This window comes from Littorina saxatilis, linkage group LG6 (genome assembly GCF_037325665.1).
Source record: "Littorina saxatilis isolate snail1 linkage group LG6, US_GU_Lsax_2.0, whole genome shotgun sequence".
NCBI lineage: Eukaryota > Metazoa > Mollusca > Gastropoda > Littorinimorpha > Littorinidae > Littorina > Littorina saxatilis.
In genome coordinates, this window is record NC_090250.1 from 8,086,308 (window position 1) to 8,104,219 (window position 17,912).

At 50.3% G+C, this 17,912-nt stretch overlaps 1 protein-coding gene across 1 annotated transcript in view; it reads left to right on the plus strand.

Annotated features, from left to right (window-relative positions):
- Positions 1 to 1,825: 1,825 nt before the first annotated feature.
- LOC138968421 (hyaluronan mediated motility receptor-like) overlaps positions 1,826 to 17,912 on the plus strand; it is a 49,934-nt gene continuing 33,847 nt past the window's right edge. Inside the window, exons 1-6 of the mRNA XM_070341001.1 lie at positions 1,826 to 2,009; positions 9,001 to 9,205; positions 9,507 to 9,569; positions 16,420 to 16,469; positions 16,780 to 17,043; positions 17,406 to 17,912. The exon at positions 17,406 to 17,912 is cut by the window's right edge and continues 264 nt beyond it. Of these exons, the coding sequence (XP_070197102.1) occupies positions 9,527 to 9,569; positions 16,420 to 16,469; positions 16,780 to 17,043; positions 17,406 to 17,912 (864 nt within the window). The 5' untranslated portion in view covers positions 1,826 to 2,009; positions 9,001 to 9,205; positions 9,507 to 9,526. The remainder of the gene's footprint in view (positions 2,010 to 9,000; positions 9,206 to 9,506; positions 9,570 to 16,419; positions 16,470 to 16,779; positions 17,044 to 17,405) is intronic.

Genomic DNA, 17,912 nt, shown 5'->3' on the forward strand with positions numbered 1-17,912 from the left:
ACAGCGACATATGACTGTCAGAAACACATTGTACAAAATTAAAACATTCTTCTTTTTTTTGTCAGCATACCTGGCAACTATCTCTTTAGTTTGAATCAATGGAACCCCGCTTTTAAGACGTCGAGAAACAGGTCTAAAAGGAGGGAGTCTTAAATGGAGATAAATTTGCAGAACATTTTAAAAAGCAAGATCTTGAAACTAAAAGGGGGGTTCCACTGTATGCGCCTTTGCCCACAACACCTCCATGTGACACTCATAAATTGCGTCTCAGGTAGGCGAACAACAGACTTCCATACGATTACCAAATTATGGTTATCTCGGCCTCTGCTTTCAGATGTTGGTGCAAATGCACTCGAGGATGGCACGCTGTCTTTCGGTACTCCGCACCGAAGTAGTACACCACGCAAAAGCAGATCCAGAACCAGTTCTACAGGTGCTGAGGTCAGTGGCTCGACTTTAAGTTCAAAGTTTTCTATTGTAATTTGTATAGAGATTTATTAATGTGTATGTAAATGTAACGTTTTGTTTTGTTTTTAGGAAACGTTCCAATTGCCTACCATTCTTGAATTTTTAAAAATTCATTTATTGATGCCATTGTAATTTGTATCAAAGAGATGATGACTTGAAACCTGTCTTTTTCAGGCTGTGAAAGTCAATGTTTGCCGTGTGTGTGTGTGGTTGAACTTTAAGTATGCATGCAGGTATGAAATGCCAGCAGCAGAATTCAAAAGGTTCTTGTTGGCCAAAAAATGTAAAATCTCAACATCATTTGTTGGCGCACAGTTCTGTCAAGCCAGAATTCAGAATGAAACATTGAAAATGTCTTCTTTTTTTCTCTTTAGTCTTCTGTCATCACTGTCATCAACAAAAGGAAACCACCTCACCAAGTCAGCGAGCATTTGGCAAAAATCAAAGAACTGGAACTGGAGGCAAGTTTTAAAATTAAACTGCATTTTGATGAACATTGCAAAAATTTGAGATTTTTCTGAACCACTCATTTGAGTTAACTCAAATGAATTAATTATTTTTGTTTAATGTTTTCTTTATTTTCAGAGCAGTTAGGCCACACTATTTAATGCCATGTTTGTACTTGTTGTTGCTCAGACAATAAATAATCTTATGTCTAATCAATTTTGGAGGCCGTGTACTCAGTTGGTAGAGCACAGTACTTGTGATCCGGAGGTCACAGGTTCCAATCCCAGCTGGGATGGACACGGGTCAACTTTATCAAGTTTATGTGCAGACCCAGGGAAGGTATCCATGTCCCACCCCTTGTCACTACAGTGGCACATAGACGACCTCAGTCATTGTGTCATAAGTGCAGGTGGCTGATTACACCTAAACACGCACACACCTGGGTAGCGCCACTCTTGTTGCTGCTAGCTTTCCACTTGGAGGAAGCCAGTGATGGCGCTAGTATTTTTTCAAACCGGTACGCAAACTTTTATGATGTAAACAGTCCAGAAAAAAACCGGTAGGCTGGTCATTGGAACCAGTTAGAGTCCAACTCAGGAGTACTGGATTTATTGTTTTACCAGCACACACAAAAAAAACGGTAGTTCTAAAAAAACAACCGGTAGGTCAAACTGGCAGCCAATTTTGTTCCGGTAATTTCTCGTTTCAACCGGTAAAATGCCGGTAATTACTGGTTAACGCCAATACTGGGAAGCGACCAACATTTCTCAGCATTGGGATGATTGTGGAAATGAAATGGTATACAGTGTCATCGTGTGTTTTGTGCACGTCTTGCTCAATGACTTTTCATTTATGGTCCACAAGTTTATGACTTTGCATTTTATTGTAAACTCTTGCTTTCACAGGTGCGTCGGCTTGTGCGAGAGAAAAATGACAAGGACAAAGAACTACGCGGCTTGCAGCAGGAACACGCAAAGCTGGAAGGACGCTTGAACACAGCCAACGCTGAACGCACATCGAGTCTCGCTCGCTCAGCTCAGCTTGATCATGACGCTAAGCAAGCCCAGAGAAGTCTGGAGGCGCTTCAGAAACAGGTGAGTGAAAACGGAAATGAATTACACCAGCAAAGAATAGTTGAGCATAGATCATTAGACTTACATTGCAGTGTGGTGCATGAGGCAGTCTGCTTCTTCTGCGTTAATGGGTTTTTGCTCCCGCGGGTATGCATGCTAGGTGATTCTGTGTTTCTATAACCCACAATACCCTGAATGGGTCGCAGGATCTTTTTATATAGTACTTGGTCTTGTGTTTGCCTGCACGGACGAAGTTTGATAATATCTGCTCATAACTTGAGATGGGGGAAATCTCCACCGTTAACCCGGAGCGGCCGGGATTCAAACACTGCACCTTCCACGTGGAATGCCAATGTCCTAACCACTAGGCTATACGTCTGTTTTACCGGAGGAACAATAGCAATGATTTTGTGTTAATGTTCCTTTCTCATGCTATGCACAGTAGGATCATCTTGCGTGAGGTGCTGAAGCACGTTGGCCCTGTGGAGAGGAGAGCTGTTCCTCCCGTAGAATAGACAAATTTCGGAAATAACTCTGTCGGGGTTGTGAAAGAGTGAGTACCTTTGCTTTTTCATGGACAAACTTACGACACGTGGTTCCAGTACACGTCAATGAGACACACTCCCACGCTAGTGACTAGCCTGTAATGTCACGTGGGATGGGGTACTCACTGAGACACACTCCCACGCTAGTGACTAGCCTGTAATGTCACGTGGGATGGGGTACTCACTGAGACACACTCCCACGCTAGTGACCAGCCTGTAATGTCACGTGGGATGGGGTACTCACTGAGACACACTCCCACGCTAGTGACTAGCCTGTAATGTCACGTGGGATGGGGTACTCACTGAGACACACTCCCACGCTAGTGACTAGCCTGTAATGTCACGTGGGATGGGGTACTCACTGAGACACACTCCCACGCTAGTGACTAGCCTGTAATGTCACGTGGGATGGGGTACTCCCTGAGACACACTCCCACGCTAGTGACTAGCCTGTAATGTCACGTGGGATGGGGTACTCACTGAGACACACTCCCACGCTAGTGACTAGCCTGTAATGTCACGTGGGATGGGGTACTCACTGAGACACACTCCCACGCTAGTGACTAGCCTGTAATGTCACGTGGGATGGGGTACTCACTGAGACACACTCCCACGCTAGTGACTAGCCTGTAATGTCACGTGGGATGGGGTACTCACTGAGACACACTCCCACGCTAGTGACTAGCCTGTAATGTCACGTGGGATGGGGTACTCACTGAGACACACTCCCACGCTAGTGACTAGCCTGTAATGTCACGTGGGATGGGGTACTCACTGAGACACACTCCCACGCTAGTGACTAGCCTGTAATGTCACGTGGGATGGGGTACTCACTGAGACACACTCCCACGCTAGTGACTAGCCTGTAATGTCACGTGGGATGGGGTACTCACTGAGACACACTCCCACGCTAGTGACTAGCCTGTAATGTCACGTGGGATGGGGTACTCACTGAGACACACTCCCACGCTAGTGACTAGCCTGTAATGTCACGTGGGATGGGGTACTCACTGAGACACACTCCCACGCTAGTGACTAGCCTGTAATGTCACGTGGGATGGGGTACTCACTGAGACACACTCCCACGCTAGTGACTAGCCTGTAATGTCACGTGGGATGGGGTACTCACTGAGACACACTCCCACGCTAGTGACTAGCCTGTAATGCCACGTGGGATGGGGTACTCACTGAGACACACTCCCACGCTAGTGACTAGCCTGTAATGTCACGTGGGATGGGGTACTCACTGAGACACACTCCCACGCTAGTGACTAGCCTGTAATGTCACGTGGGATGGGGTACTCACTGAGACACACTCCCACGCTAGTGACTAGCCTGTAATGTCACGTGGGATTGGGTACTCACTGAGACACACTCCCACGCTAGTGACTAGCCTGTAATGTCACGTGGGATGGGGTACTCACTGAGACACACTCCCACGCTAGTGACTAGCCTGTAATGTCACGTGGGATGGGGTACTCACTGAGACACACTCCCACGCTAGTGACTAGCCTGTAATGTCACGTGGGATGGGGTACTCACTGAGACACACTCCCACGCTAGTGACTAGCCTGTAATGTCACGTGGGATGGGGTACTCACTGAGACACACTCCCACGCTAGTGACTAGCCTGTAATGTCACGTGGGATGGGGTACTCACTGAGACACACTCCCACGCTAGTGACTAGCCTGTAATGTCACGTGGGATGGGGTACTCACTGAGACACACTCCCACGCTAGTGACTAGCCTGTAATGTCACGTGGGATGGGGTACTCACTGAGACACACTCCCACGCTAGTGACTAGCCTGTAATGTCACGTGGGATGGGGTACTCACTGAGACACACTCCCACGCTAGTGACTAGCCTGTAATGTCACGTGGGATGGGGTACTCACTGAGACACACTCCCACGCTAGTGACTAGCCTGTAATGTCACGTGGGATGGGGTACTCACTGAGACACACTCCCACGCTAGTGACTAGCCTGTAATGTCACGTGGGATGGGGTACTCACTGAGACACACTCCCACGCTAGTGACTAGCCTGTAATGTCACGTGGGATGGGGTACTCACTGAGACACACTCCCACGCTAGTGACTAGCCTGTAATGTCACGTGGGATGGGGTACTCACTGAGACACACTCCCACGCTAGTGACTAGCCTGTAATGTCACGTGGGATGGGGTACTCACTGAGACACACTCCCACGCTAGTGACTAGCCTGTAATGTCACGTGGGATGGGGTACTCACTGAGACACACTCCCACGCTAGTGACTAGCCTGTAATGTCACGTGGGATGGGGTACTCACTGAGACACACTCCCACGCTAGTGACTAGCCTGTAATGTCACGTGGGATGGGGTACTCACTGAGACACACTCCCACGCTAGTGACTAGCCTGTAATGTCACGTGGGATGGGGTACTCACTGAGACACACTCCCACGCTAGTGACTAGCCTGTAATGTCACGTGGGATGGGGTACTCACTGAGACACACTCCCACGCTAGTGACTAGCCTGTAATGTCACGTGGGATGGGGTACTCACTGAGACACACTCCCACGCGAGTGACTAGCCTGTAATGTCACGTGGGATGGGGTACTCACTGAGACACACTCCCACGCTAGTGACTAGCCTGTAATGTCACGTGGGATGGGGTACTCACTGAGACACACTCCCACGCTAGTGACTAGCCTGTAATGTCACGTGGGATGGGGTACTCACTGAGACACACTCCCACGCTAGTGACTAGCCTGTAATGTCACGTGGGATGGGGTACTCACTGAGACACACTCCCACGCTAGTGACTAGCCTGTAATGTCACGTGGGATGGGGTACTCACTGAGACACACTCCCACGCTAGTGACTAGCCTGTAATGTCACGTGGGATGGGGTACTCACTGAGACACACTCCCACGCTAGTGACTAGCCTGTAATGTCACGTGGGATGGGGTACTCACTGAGACACACTCCCACGCTAGTGACTAGCCTGTAATGTCACGTGGGATGGGGTACTCACTGAGACACACTCCCACGCTAGTGACTAGCCTGTAATGTCACGTGGGATGGGGTACTCACTGAGACACACTCCCACGCTAGTGACTAGCCTGTAATGTCACGTGGGATGGGGTACTCACTGAGACACACTCCCACGCTAGTGACCAGCCTGTAATGTCACGTGGGATGGGGTACTCACTGAGACACACTCCCACGCTAGTGACTAGCCTGTAATGTCACGTGGGATGGGGTACTCACTGAGACACACTCCCACGCTAGTGACTAGCCTGTAATGTCACGTGGGATGGGGTACTCACTGAGACACACTCCCACGCTAGTGACTAGCCTGTAATGTCACGTGGGATGGGGTACTCACTGAGACACACTCCCACGCTAGTGACTAGCCTGTAATGTCACGTGGGATGGGGTACTCACTGAGACACACTCCCACGCTAGTGACTAGCCTGTAATGTCACGTGGGATGGGGTACTCACTGAGACACACTCCCACGCTAGTGACTAGCCTGTAATGTCACTTGGGATGGGGTACTCACTGAGACACACTCCCACGCTAGTGACTAGCCTGTAATGTCACGTGGGATGGGGTACTCACTGAGACACACTCCCACGCTAGTGACTAGCCTGTAATGTCACGTGGGATGGGGTACTCACTGAGACACACTCCCACGCTAGTGACTAGCCTGTAATGTCACGTGGGATGGGGTACTCACTGAGACACACTCCCACGCTAGTGACTAGCCTGTAATGTCACGTGGGATGGGGTACTCACTGAGACACACTCCCACGCTAGTGACTAGCCTGTAATGTCACGTGGGATGGGGTACTCACTGAGACACACTCCCACGCTAGTGACTAGCCTGTAATGTCACGTGGGATGGGGTACTCACTGAGACACACTCCCACGCTAGTGACTAGCCTGTAATGTCACGTGGGATGGGGTACTCACTGAGACACACTCCCACGCTAGTGACTAGCCTGTAATGTCACGTGGGATGGGGTACTCACTGAGACACACTCCCACGCTAGTGACTAGCCTGTAATGTCACGTGGGATGGGGTACTCACTGAGACACACTCCCACGCTAGTGACTAGCCTGTAATGTCACGTGGGATGGGGTACTCACTGAGACACACTCCCACGCTAGTGACTAGCCTGTAATGTCACGTGGGATGGGGTACTCACTGAGACACACTCCCACGCTAGTGACTAGCCTGTAATGTCACGTGGGATGGGGTACTCACTGAGACACACTCCCACGCTAGTGACTAGCCTGTAATGTCACGTGGGATGGGGTACTCACTGAGACACACTCCCACGCTAGTGACCAGCCTGTAATGTCACGTGGGATGGGGTACTCACTGAGACACACTCCCACGCTAGTGACTAGCCTGTAATGTCACGTGGGATGGGGTACTCACTGAGACACACTCCCACGCTAGTGACTAGCCTGTAATGTCACGTGGGATGGGGTACTCACTGAGACACACTCCCACGCTAGTGACTAGCCTGTAATGTCACGTGGGATGGGGTACTCACTGAGACACACTCCCACGCTAGTGACTAGCCTGTAATGTCACGTGGGATGGGGTACTCACTGAGACACACTCCCACGCTAGTGACTAGCCTGTAATGTCACGTGGGATGGGGTACTCACTGAGACACACTCCCACGCTAGTGACTAGCCTGTAATGTCACGTGGGATGGGGTACTCACTGAGACACACTCCCACGCTAGTGACTAGCCTGTAATGTCACGTGGGATGGGGTACTCACTGAGACACACTCCCACGCTAGTGACTAGCCTGTAATGTCACGTGGGATGGGGTACTCACTGAGACACACTCCCACGCTAGTGACTAGCCTGTAATGTCACGTGGGATGGGGTACTCACTGAGACACACTCCCACGCTAGTGACTAGCCTGTAATGTCACGTGGGATGGGGTACTCACTGAGACACACTCCCACGCTAGTGACTAGCCTGTAATGTCACGTGGGATGGGGTACTCACTGAGACACACTCCCACGCTAGTGACTAGCCTGTAATGTCACGTGGGATGGGGTACTCACTGAGACACACTCCCACGCTAGTGACTAGCCTGTAATGTCACGTGGGATGGGGTACTCACTGAGACACACTCCCACGCTAGTGACTAGCCTGTAATGTCACGTGGGATTGGGTACTCACTGAGACACACTCCCACGCTAGTGACTAGCCTGTAATGTCACGTGGGATGGGGTACTCACTGAGACACACTCCCACGCTAGTGACTAGCCTGTAATGTCACGTGGGATTGGGTACTCACTGAGACACACTCCCACGCTACTGACTAGCCTGTAATGTCACGTGGGATGGGGTACTCACTGAGACACACTCCCACGCTAGTGACTAGCCTGTAATGTCACGTGGGATGGGGTACTCACTGAGACACACTCCCACGCTAGTGACTAGCCTGTAATGTCACGTGGGATGGGGTACTCACTGAGACGCACTCCCACGCTAGTGACTAGCCTGTAATGTCACGTGGGATGGGGTACTCACTGAGACACACTCCCACGCTAGTGACTAGCCTGTAATGTCACGTGGGATGGGGTACTCACTGAGACACACTCCCACGCTAGTGACTAGCCTGTAATGTCACGTGGGATGGGGTACTCACTGAGACACACTCCCACGCTAGTGACTAGCCTGTAATGTCACGTGGGATGGGGTACTCACTGAGACACACTCCCACGCTAGTGACTAGCCTGTAATGTCACGTGGGATGGGGTACTCACTGAGACACACTCCCACGCTAGTGACTAGCCTGTAATGTCACGTGGGATGGGGTACTCGCTGAGACACACTCCCACGCTACTGACTAGCCTGTAATGTCACGTGGGATGGGGTACTCACTGAGACACACTCCCACGCTAGTGACTAGCCTGTAATGTCACGTGGGATGGGGTACTCACTGAGACACACTCCCACGCTAGTGACTAGCCTGTAATGTCACGTGGGATGGGGTACTCACTCTTTCAGAACCCATCCAATCCTGACAAAGTTATTTCCGTAAATCGTCTATATTGAAAGTTACAAGCGGTGCAATGTCTAACTAATGGTTTGACGTTTGCAGCTCTCCAGCTCAGAAGCATCAAAGCTGTGCATCAAATCGATGTCGTGGAATTTTGGCATAACTCGATTCTTGGCTATTTTGATGTTTTTGTGCTTTAGACTCAGTTAATCATTCTCTCTTGAATATGATTGACAACACACTATTTAAAATTGTTGTATCTCTATATATACATACCAGGAACGAATATAAACACCATTTCATCATAAAAATAACCAGTTTTGTCTTTCTCTTGAAAAACTGTTTAACACAAGTTACGCCAAAATTCCATGACGACATCAAAATACAACTGAAGAAAGTTACAATTGCTGCAATGCTTAACTAACAGTTGACCGTTTGCAGCTGTCCAGCACAGAAGTGTCCAGCAAGAGGAGGGAGGATAAACACAGAGAAGAGCTTCAGGCCGTGCAGCAGAAGATTCACAGCAAGGAGCAGGAGATCCACACCACGCACAGCCACATTCTGCAGGCCCTGCTCAGCCTGGTCAAGGATGCGGAAGACTGCGCAAAATGCACCGACGGTCTTAGTGGGCTGTTGCACAAGCTGGGTAAGCTTCATAGCAAAACACCTCCAAACTCAACCATCTAATCAGGCATCTTTTTCCATTTCATAAATTTCTGTTTTACTAAGTATTTCTTCCAGTTTGACCAGTTTTATTCAACAACGAATCATCTGCAGCCATTTTCCCACAAGCAGGTTATGAATGATTTAGAACAGCGTTATTTTTAGGTCTCTTTCCACCCAATGGAAGGTTGAATCATGGTCTTGTCAGATCCATGTTGACATTTTATCTTATGCATGCAAACGCCTTTTGACCTATGGGTTGTGCACAATTTATCTCTTTGCAGACATATCATCAGAATCCTCTATGAATGCGGAAGAAAAGGCTGAGGAATCATCTTCAGACGCAGGTAATTTGAAATTTTTTTTTTAACATTTCAGTTATTTTGATCAGATCTACAGACCTGTTTACCCTTACAATTTTGGCGTAATTTATTATGATTTTCTGGAAAAAATACGCCATTCTGCTATCCGTGTCAAGACTACGATTTTCATAAATGATAATTAAATTACATATTCCTACTCCGAATCACATGTAGCATTGACGCAGTCTAAAGTGCTAAGGTCTGAAAGGCTACCCGTCTTAAAAGGGGAGCAACCCCAACTAAAAAAGTGTAAACGTAGCCATAGTAATGACCACGCACCCAGGGAGTTACCTCCCATCATGCGTGCCACGTCACTACTGCTACTGACCACGTGACCCCTATCATTCGACACTTCAGCTTTCTAAGGAGCAGGTTGTTGATTTTTGGCTCTCGTGGATTTGCGCTGTTTGGTGTTTGCTTAGACACCCACCGGCACCCACATACCCGTCTGTTCGCCTGCTGCACTGATAGTTGGTGAGCTCGTTCCTATTTTACTTTGTTGAACGTATTTTGCTGTTACTACTGGAAATTTTCGGCCACGTGTTGGTCACGTATTTTTGGTAGCCATTTTGTTAACTGTCGCCATTTTGGTTTGTCAGCATGTCTGACAGTGATAAAAAGCGCGGCAAGGCCGATGTGAAGGGTAAAATTAAACCTAAATCTTCCTCTTCTGTTCCTAAGCCTATTTTGGTTGTTGTTTCCGACGCGGCTAACAATGCTGTTTTGACGGTTCCTATCTCTGCCCCGAATGACCATTCGGTTGTGGGGCAGTCTAATCAACCTGCGTGTACTGTTTCTTCTCGCTCGCCTTCTCTGCCGCTTGCAGATTCGGCGTCTCTGGTTTCTTCGTTACTTTCTTCGTTGGTTCCGGAGCTTCGCACGTTGGTGCGAGAAGAGATGCTACGTTCCAAGCCTGCGACTTCCGTTGTTCCGTCGTTGGCTTCCATGATGCTTCCGGCCGTGACTTTGCCTAGGACGGAAGTGTTTACTGCGTCGTCTTCTACCGCCGTGGTTGGCGACTCAAGTAAGTCGGGCTGGTCCACAGGTCCTCGTGAGACCGTCGGACGCTCCCTGCTGGGACACAGCCCTTTTCGGCGGGTTCACGACCCGCAAAACTCTGTTCAGTCTCACCTTGGCTTCGTCGAAGACCACTGTGTTGCTGAGCAATGGCGGCAGCCGGTTCCGGCTGCTGCGCTTCCGGCACTCGCCGGAAGCATAGGTCCCCCAATGTACGCACCCGCTGTGGTGGTTTCCGGGGTTGACCGGACGTTGCCCTCCGGGCATTCGGCCTTCCGGCCGCCGTCCTCGGCGTCTGCGCTTCCGCTCTTCGCGGTCGCGTCTGATGCCTTTCCGGCTCCGCCCGGATTTAATGCTCCTTCGGCTTCCGCTTCCTCCCGGATGGCGGTCGCCGGTGAGCATCGCCAGCCCTTCGGGCAGGCATTGTCTCAGCCCTGGCCGGGGCAGTCAGCACTTCCTCCTTCGGTTGTCGCTTCGACTGCGGTTCCGGTTCCGGCGGCTGCGGGCGTGCCGTCCTCTTTCTCTTACCCTGGACAGGGCATGAGTTCGGATGGTGTTGGATTGGATGGGTTTCCGGTTTCCGGTTACGTCGTTCACCGCCCTTCTACCAGCAACGTGGACTTCGGTCCTTCGCCGGATGTTTCGGATGTTCAGTCCGTCATCAGTGATTCTGTACGTGCTGGTTATCCGGAGAGACTCAAAGCGGCTCTTGAGGCTGCTGCTGAGGTCACCTCCAGATATTTCGCGGAAGGGACTTCGGTCTCTTCGGCTGCCGCTTCGGCGGCCCCGTCCGCGATGGCTGATTTTCGCTCTGGGAAGGATGATGACTCATACTTCCGGTTTATGGAGTCTCCATCCGTAGCGTTTCAGCTGTCTCAGGTGTTGGCCAAACCTTCGCCTTCGGGAAGCGGAATTCCTTCACTTCCGGTTCCGCTACTGGTGCCTCATGGCTCAGTTCCGGAGCTGGCTCAGCAGTGGATGGCTTCTCCCGCTCAGGCTTCTGCCTTCGCGCTGTCTTCACACAAGCGCTTGGTTTTGCAGAAGTCTACCCGAAATTTGTTGGCCTCCTTCGCTCTCCCGCGGGCCTCTTTGCCGGTTCCGCCGGAGATGCTCGCCTTGCTGGCCAAGCCTATCAAGAAGGATGACGGCGTGCTCTTTTCGGAGAACACTCTTATCGCTTCGGAAGAGGCAGGTCGTCAACAGTTGGAGCTTGCCTCCATTGCTGAGACCCTTATTCGGGCTCTTTCCCGCTCTCTCACTGACACGCTGACTCCTTTTACTCTCAGCGAGGATCAGGATGCGGATGACGTCTCCACTTTGTTGGCCGCTCTTGCGAGGGTCAACGAAGAACAGATGAGACTCTCCTCGGTGCACTATGCTCACTCCGTCATGTGTCGCCGGGATCTCTTCCTGGCACACTCGCAGTTTACGGATCAGGCAACCAAGGACACTTTGCGTGCCTCACCGGTCTTGGAGGGTTCCCTCTTCGGGCATCTCCTTTTCGATGCCCGGAGGCAGGAAATTCAGGCCAACAGGGATCGGCAGTTTTCTGACTTCTCCCTGCAGGGCCTTAAGCAGTCCAAGCAGTCTCAGCCTTCTCAGCCGAAGCAGGCTAAGATTGCTGGCCCTCCCAAATCGGCAGACAAGGGTCAGGGCCGCTCGTCTTCTCGTGGCTCGAAAAGACGAACGGCTTCCGGCAGGGGGAGAGGCGGCTCAGGAAGCAAGCCTCACCCCCAATGATGTGCTCCCGATCTCACCCCCCCCCCCCCCCCCCGCCCTCCACTTTGGTGATGGCGGGGGGCCCCTCGCGGGCACTTTCGCATTGGCAGGTTTCCATACAAAGCCAATGGATTGTGGGAGTCGTGGGGTCGGGCTTCCGTCTTCTCTGGAAAGATGGCAAGGCACCTCTGGCCAGGCGTCCGCCGGCGTTCAAACCTCCCTCCTCTCAGGAAGCCATTTCCGTCCTTCGGGCGGAAATAGCCTCCCTGGTTCAGAAGGGGGCGGTGGAGGAGGTCCTGAACCACAGCTCCCCCGGGTTTTACGGGAGGCTTTTTGCTGTCCCCAAGGCCTCGGGAGCATGGCGTCCCGTTTTGGACCTGTCTTTCCTCAATACTTTCTTGAGGGAGATAGGGTTCAAGATGGAGACGCCAGCGTCGGTCAGAGACTCGCTCCGCCCGGGAGACTGGGCGACCTCCATCGACCTGACGGATGCATATTTTCACGTTCTTGTGCATCCAGCCGACCGGAAATGGCTTCGTTTCCGGTGGGCAAGTCAGGTTTACCAGTTTCGCGCCCTTCCTTTTGGACTGTCTCTTGCCTCTTGGGTCTTCACCATGGTCGTGAGACAGTTCTGCGCGCTGGTGAGGTTGCGGGGTGTCCGGCTACGCGGCTACCTGGACGATTGGCTCATCACCAATCAGAGTCAGGCGGGGTGCGAGCAGGATACCCAGTCGGTTCTTTGGGAGGCCAACAGGCTTGGCTTCTCAATCAACCGAGTGAAGTCGGAGCTGACACCGTGTCAGACATTCACCTACTTGGGAATGTCTTTCGACACGGTGGCTTGGACTGTCCATCCCTCTCAGAAGCGGGTGGACAAGCTCCAAGCACTCATACGCTCCACTTTGCTTCTCCAACGGGCTTCCCTGCGGACTTTGGCCTCCATCTTAGGGCAGATGGAGTCCATGGCTCTCCTGGTTCCCCTGGGGAGGGTCCACAAACGTCCTTTTCAGCTAGCGCTGAAGCCGTTTGTGGACTCCCCTACGGTGGATTGGAACGCTCTCATCCCTCTCCAGGGATGGTTCCAATCCTCTACCCTTCCGTGGCTGGACACGGAGTGGGTGTGCAGGGGTGTGCCGATAGCCCTTCCTGCCCCAGACTTGGACCTGTTCACGGACGCGTCCTTGGTGGGGTGGGGGGCTCACACAGACCGGCTGACTGCGTCAGGTCTGTGGTCGGCAGATCAGAGGATGCAGCACATCAACTTGCTGGAGCTAGAAGCCGTGGCTCTAGCTCTGGACAAGTTCCGGCCCTCCCTTCAGGCCAAGCATGTTCGTCTGTTTACAGACAACACGACAGTGGCAGCTTACATCAACAAGCAGGGAGGGTCGCGGTCTCCGTCGCTCTCGGCCAGGGCCTGCGAGATCCTGATTTGGTGCTCACAACACCAAATCAGCCTCTCGGCCAGGTACCTGCCCGGGAGCTTGAACACTCTGGCGGACGCGCTCAGCCGCTCCGACAGAGTGCTTCAAACAGAGTGGACCATCACTCACGGAGCGCTGGATCGTCTATGGTCTCTTGTGCAGAAACCTCAGGTGGACCTTTTTGCCACCAGGTTCTCGAAGAGACTACCAGTGTTCGTCTCACCATTCCCGGATCCCGAGGCGTGGGAGACGAACGCGATGGACATTTCCTGGTCAGGCCTGGAGGCTTACGCGTTCCCGCCCTTCCAGTTACTCACTCGAGTAATCAGAAAGGCGGAACAGGAGGGTCCGTCCCTCCTGCTGATCGCTCCTCTTTGGCCGTCTCAGCCGTGGTTCCCGGACCTTCTGAGACTCGCCCAGGGCCCTCCCATTCCTCTCGCGCTCACGCGAGGAGAACTGATACAGCCTCACACCGGCAGCCTCCACGCAGAGCCTCAGTTGCTAAATCTTCACGCGTGGAGGTTGTTCGGTCTTCTCTGAAGCGTGCTGGGGCATCAGATCTGACCATGGACTTGGTAGGACGCTCGCACAGAGCATCTACCTCGTCCGTATATGAGTCTCATTGGAGGGCCTGGGCTTCCTGGTGTCACGAACATCGGCTGGACGCTTCGGCGCCCCGTACGATGCACGTGGCTAACCATCTTGCTTTCTTGTCTTCTCAGGGAGCTTCAGCTGCCTCGTTGAAAGTAAGAAGATCAGCCATCTCGGCGACCCTACGGCAGTTGGGTCGCTCTATAGATGTCAGTGGCGTGATTTCTGGGGTCATCAAGGGTGCTTCCCTTTCTGACGTCAAATCTCGTACGCCCGTTCCTAAGTGGGATCTCTTATTGGTCATGGAGTTTCTGCGTTCGGCAGACTTTGAACCTCTAAGAGATGCCAGTTTTGCGAATCTTACTCGTAAGGCCCTTTTCCTTTTGCTTCTTGCATCAGCTCGTAGGGGCAGTGAGATTCACGCTCTTTCCGGTAATTCAGATGACATTTCCTTTGAATCAGATGGGTCCGTTACTTTACGGTTTCGGCCGGATTTTCTTGCGAAAAACCAGGCTCCTGAGCGAGCGTCACCTGTGGTTCATGTCAGGCCGTTGTCCACTATTCTGGCTCCGAATGACCCAGACTTAGTAAATTGCCCAGTTAGAGCTCTTCACATCTACCTTGCCCGCTCACAGTCACTTAGATCCACAGCTCAAAAGCTTTTGTTTATTTCTCTCAATACGGAGAGACATAAGGATATAACTAAGACGACTCTGGCCCGGTGGGTGTCGGCGCTCATTAAACACGCTTACGAGTGGAGCCGCCGCAATGAAGGGGGGACACAGCCTGTCCTTCCTCTGGAATCAGCTCGGGCTCATGAAACGCGAGCCTGGGCTTCCTCCTTGGCCGTGTTACGATCAAGAAGATTGGAGGAGGTGTTGCACACCGCATACTGGCGTTCTGAAGATGTCTTCTTGAATTTTTATCTGCGGGACATCTCAGCGGTTCGCCAGGATGGTTCTAGAGCTTTGCCTGCCATGGTGGCAGGTGGTCAGCTCTTGGCAAGGGTTTGAGGGTGAGTTGGATCTTTCTTTCCCACCGCCTTGTTGTGTTAATCTGCTACATGTGATTCGGAGTAGGAATATGTAATTTAATATAAAATTTTATTGTAAATTTTCATTTAATAAATATACCTACCCGAATCACATATTGTAGTCCCTCCCGCCTACCCCGCTTATGATTTTGAGAATTTATTCTGAGAGTCGAATGATAGGGGTCACGTGGTCAGTAGCAGTAGTGACGTGGCACGCATGATGGGAGGTAACTCCCTGGGTGCGTGGTCATTACTATGGCTACGTTTACACTTTTTTAGTTGGGGTTGCTCCCCTTTTAAGACGGGTAGCCTTTCAGACCTTAGCACTTTAGACTGCGTCAATGCTACATGTGATTCGGGTAGGTATATTTATTAAATGAAAATTTACAATAAAATTTTATAATATATGTTAAAAAAAATAAAAAATAAATATTTTTTATTAATTCACATGTTTGGCATTGTTTATTTCAATGGCAAAATGGGGTGAAAAAGCACAGGACTGACCAGAGATCATGTCTGTCTGATGAGACGCTGGAGAGCCTTCTACTTAGTGGTGAAGTCTCGCCCTCACTCATTCGGCAAGCGCAAGTACAGTAGAGAAGCGCTTGACACTCTGAAAAAGGCCTATAGTATACTACGAGCAAAAGAAAAAGAATCGGTGATGCATGTGCTTTTGATGTGATCTTCTTTGAAATTATGATGACTACAAAAACTGACTGATGTGTTTTGTTTGTGAATGATGGATATATGTGCATGATTGCGTTTCGCAGACACAGTTGTCATGTGCGTTGTAATTGGCGACGAATGCTGGATGATTGCTATTTTTGTGCCAGGATTACTATTTTTGGGGCTGAGCATTACTCCAAAACACTTATGGGGGTAAACAGGTCTGGATCTAGCTCACACCTGATCTTTGCATTTCTGCACTAAAAATGTCAAGGTTACTGCTTTTCAAGTTGAAGAAGTGAAGAAGAGTTGAGTGTTTCCCAGTAACTGTACTTAGATTTCACATGCTTTTGCATACAAATGTAATCTGAAATTGTGTCTCTTTCAGGCTCCAAGCAGGTCACTGTCCAGATAAAGAAAGTCCGCCGATTGATTAAGGTTGGTTTTGTGCAAATATCTTGTAGGGCTTGAACTCTTAACTCTTTTTAACCACTAAACTGTAAGTTGTTTACAAGAAGTGTCTTCTGGTTCCACTGTGGTTCACTGACAACAAATCTGTTGTCAAGGGAACAAAAATGATAAATTTTGAAGCTGATAGCAACACCAAGCATGAATCATTGCATTTCTTCATTTTATGCAAAGCTAACAAAAAACTTAGCTGTTTTTTGTCTGATTTGGGGCTTTAAAGGCATTTATGGTTATTTTTTATTATCAAGCCTGAACTGTACCGGTCACACTCTACTTTCAGAGGGTCTCATGCAGCATTTCCAAGCTGGCAGAATCCGGCGTGGAAAAAATGGACGCCGTCCAGAGCAGAATTCAGGACGAGTGCTACGCTCGCTTGCAGCAAGTCTCGTCTCAGCTGGCAGAGGCGCAGGCAAACCATCAGCTGCTGCAGCAACAACTTGAACAGCAGCAGCAACAACTTGAACAGCAGCAGCAACAACACCAGCAAGGTTTGGCAGAGATGGAGCAGCTGAGAAACGAGGAATGCAATGCTTTGCAATACCAGGTATGAGTTTACTCTCTTTTTTTTCGATGTGTCAAATACAATTTTTTCGTTTTAATGTATTAATTTTAAAGGAAAATAAACTGTTATCCTTTGGTTTGAAAAGTGATGGTGCAAAGTGTTTTCAGCATTTGTAAATCGTACATAGATCATTTGAAGCCACATGTACCCAGGACCATATCGCCACACCAATATTTCACACAGTTTGCTCACGGTCATGACTTCTTTGCAGTTCCCTGAGCGAGTGTTACTGTGATTACCTCAGTGTAGACTTTAACATGCTTTTACCTCGCCAGTAAAATATACCCTGGGTTAGAGACTTGATTAGGAATTATGCTAACTCTCATATTTTAATACCTTCACAGATATCACAACTTCAGGAAGACTCCCAAGAAGCACAACAGCGCCTGCAGCAGATCCAGCAAGAATATGACAGGGTGTTAAAACAACTGCAAACAGTGCAAGAAGAACGCCACTCCATGGAGACGAAGCTGCAGCAAGTCCAGGGAGCCATGGAGACCGAAATTCAAGCAGAAAAGAAAGCTTACGAGACATTGCTCCAAACAGAGAAAGAAACTTGGGAAACATTGCTTCAAACAGAGAAAGAAACGTACGAAACTAGGCTTCAGGCAGAAAGAGAAACGCTGGAGTCTAAGCTGCATGCAGAGAGAGAAATTCACGACACCAAACTGCAGGCCGAGAGGGGAGCTTTTGAAGCCAAGCTTCACAAAGATTGCAAATTACTCGAAGCACAGCTGCAGCTAGAAAAGTGCAATATCACAGAAATACAGAAAGAAAAAGAAGACCTGGAAATAGAACTGGGGTGGGCAAGGTCTCAGATGTACCTTGAGCGTCAAAGCATGGAGGCCGGG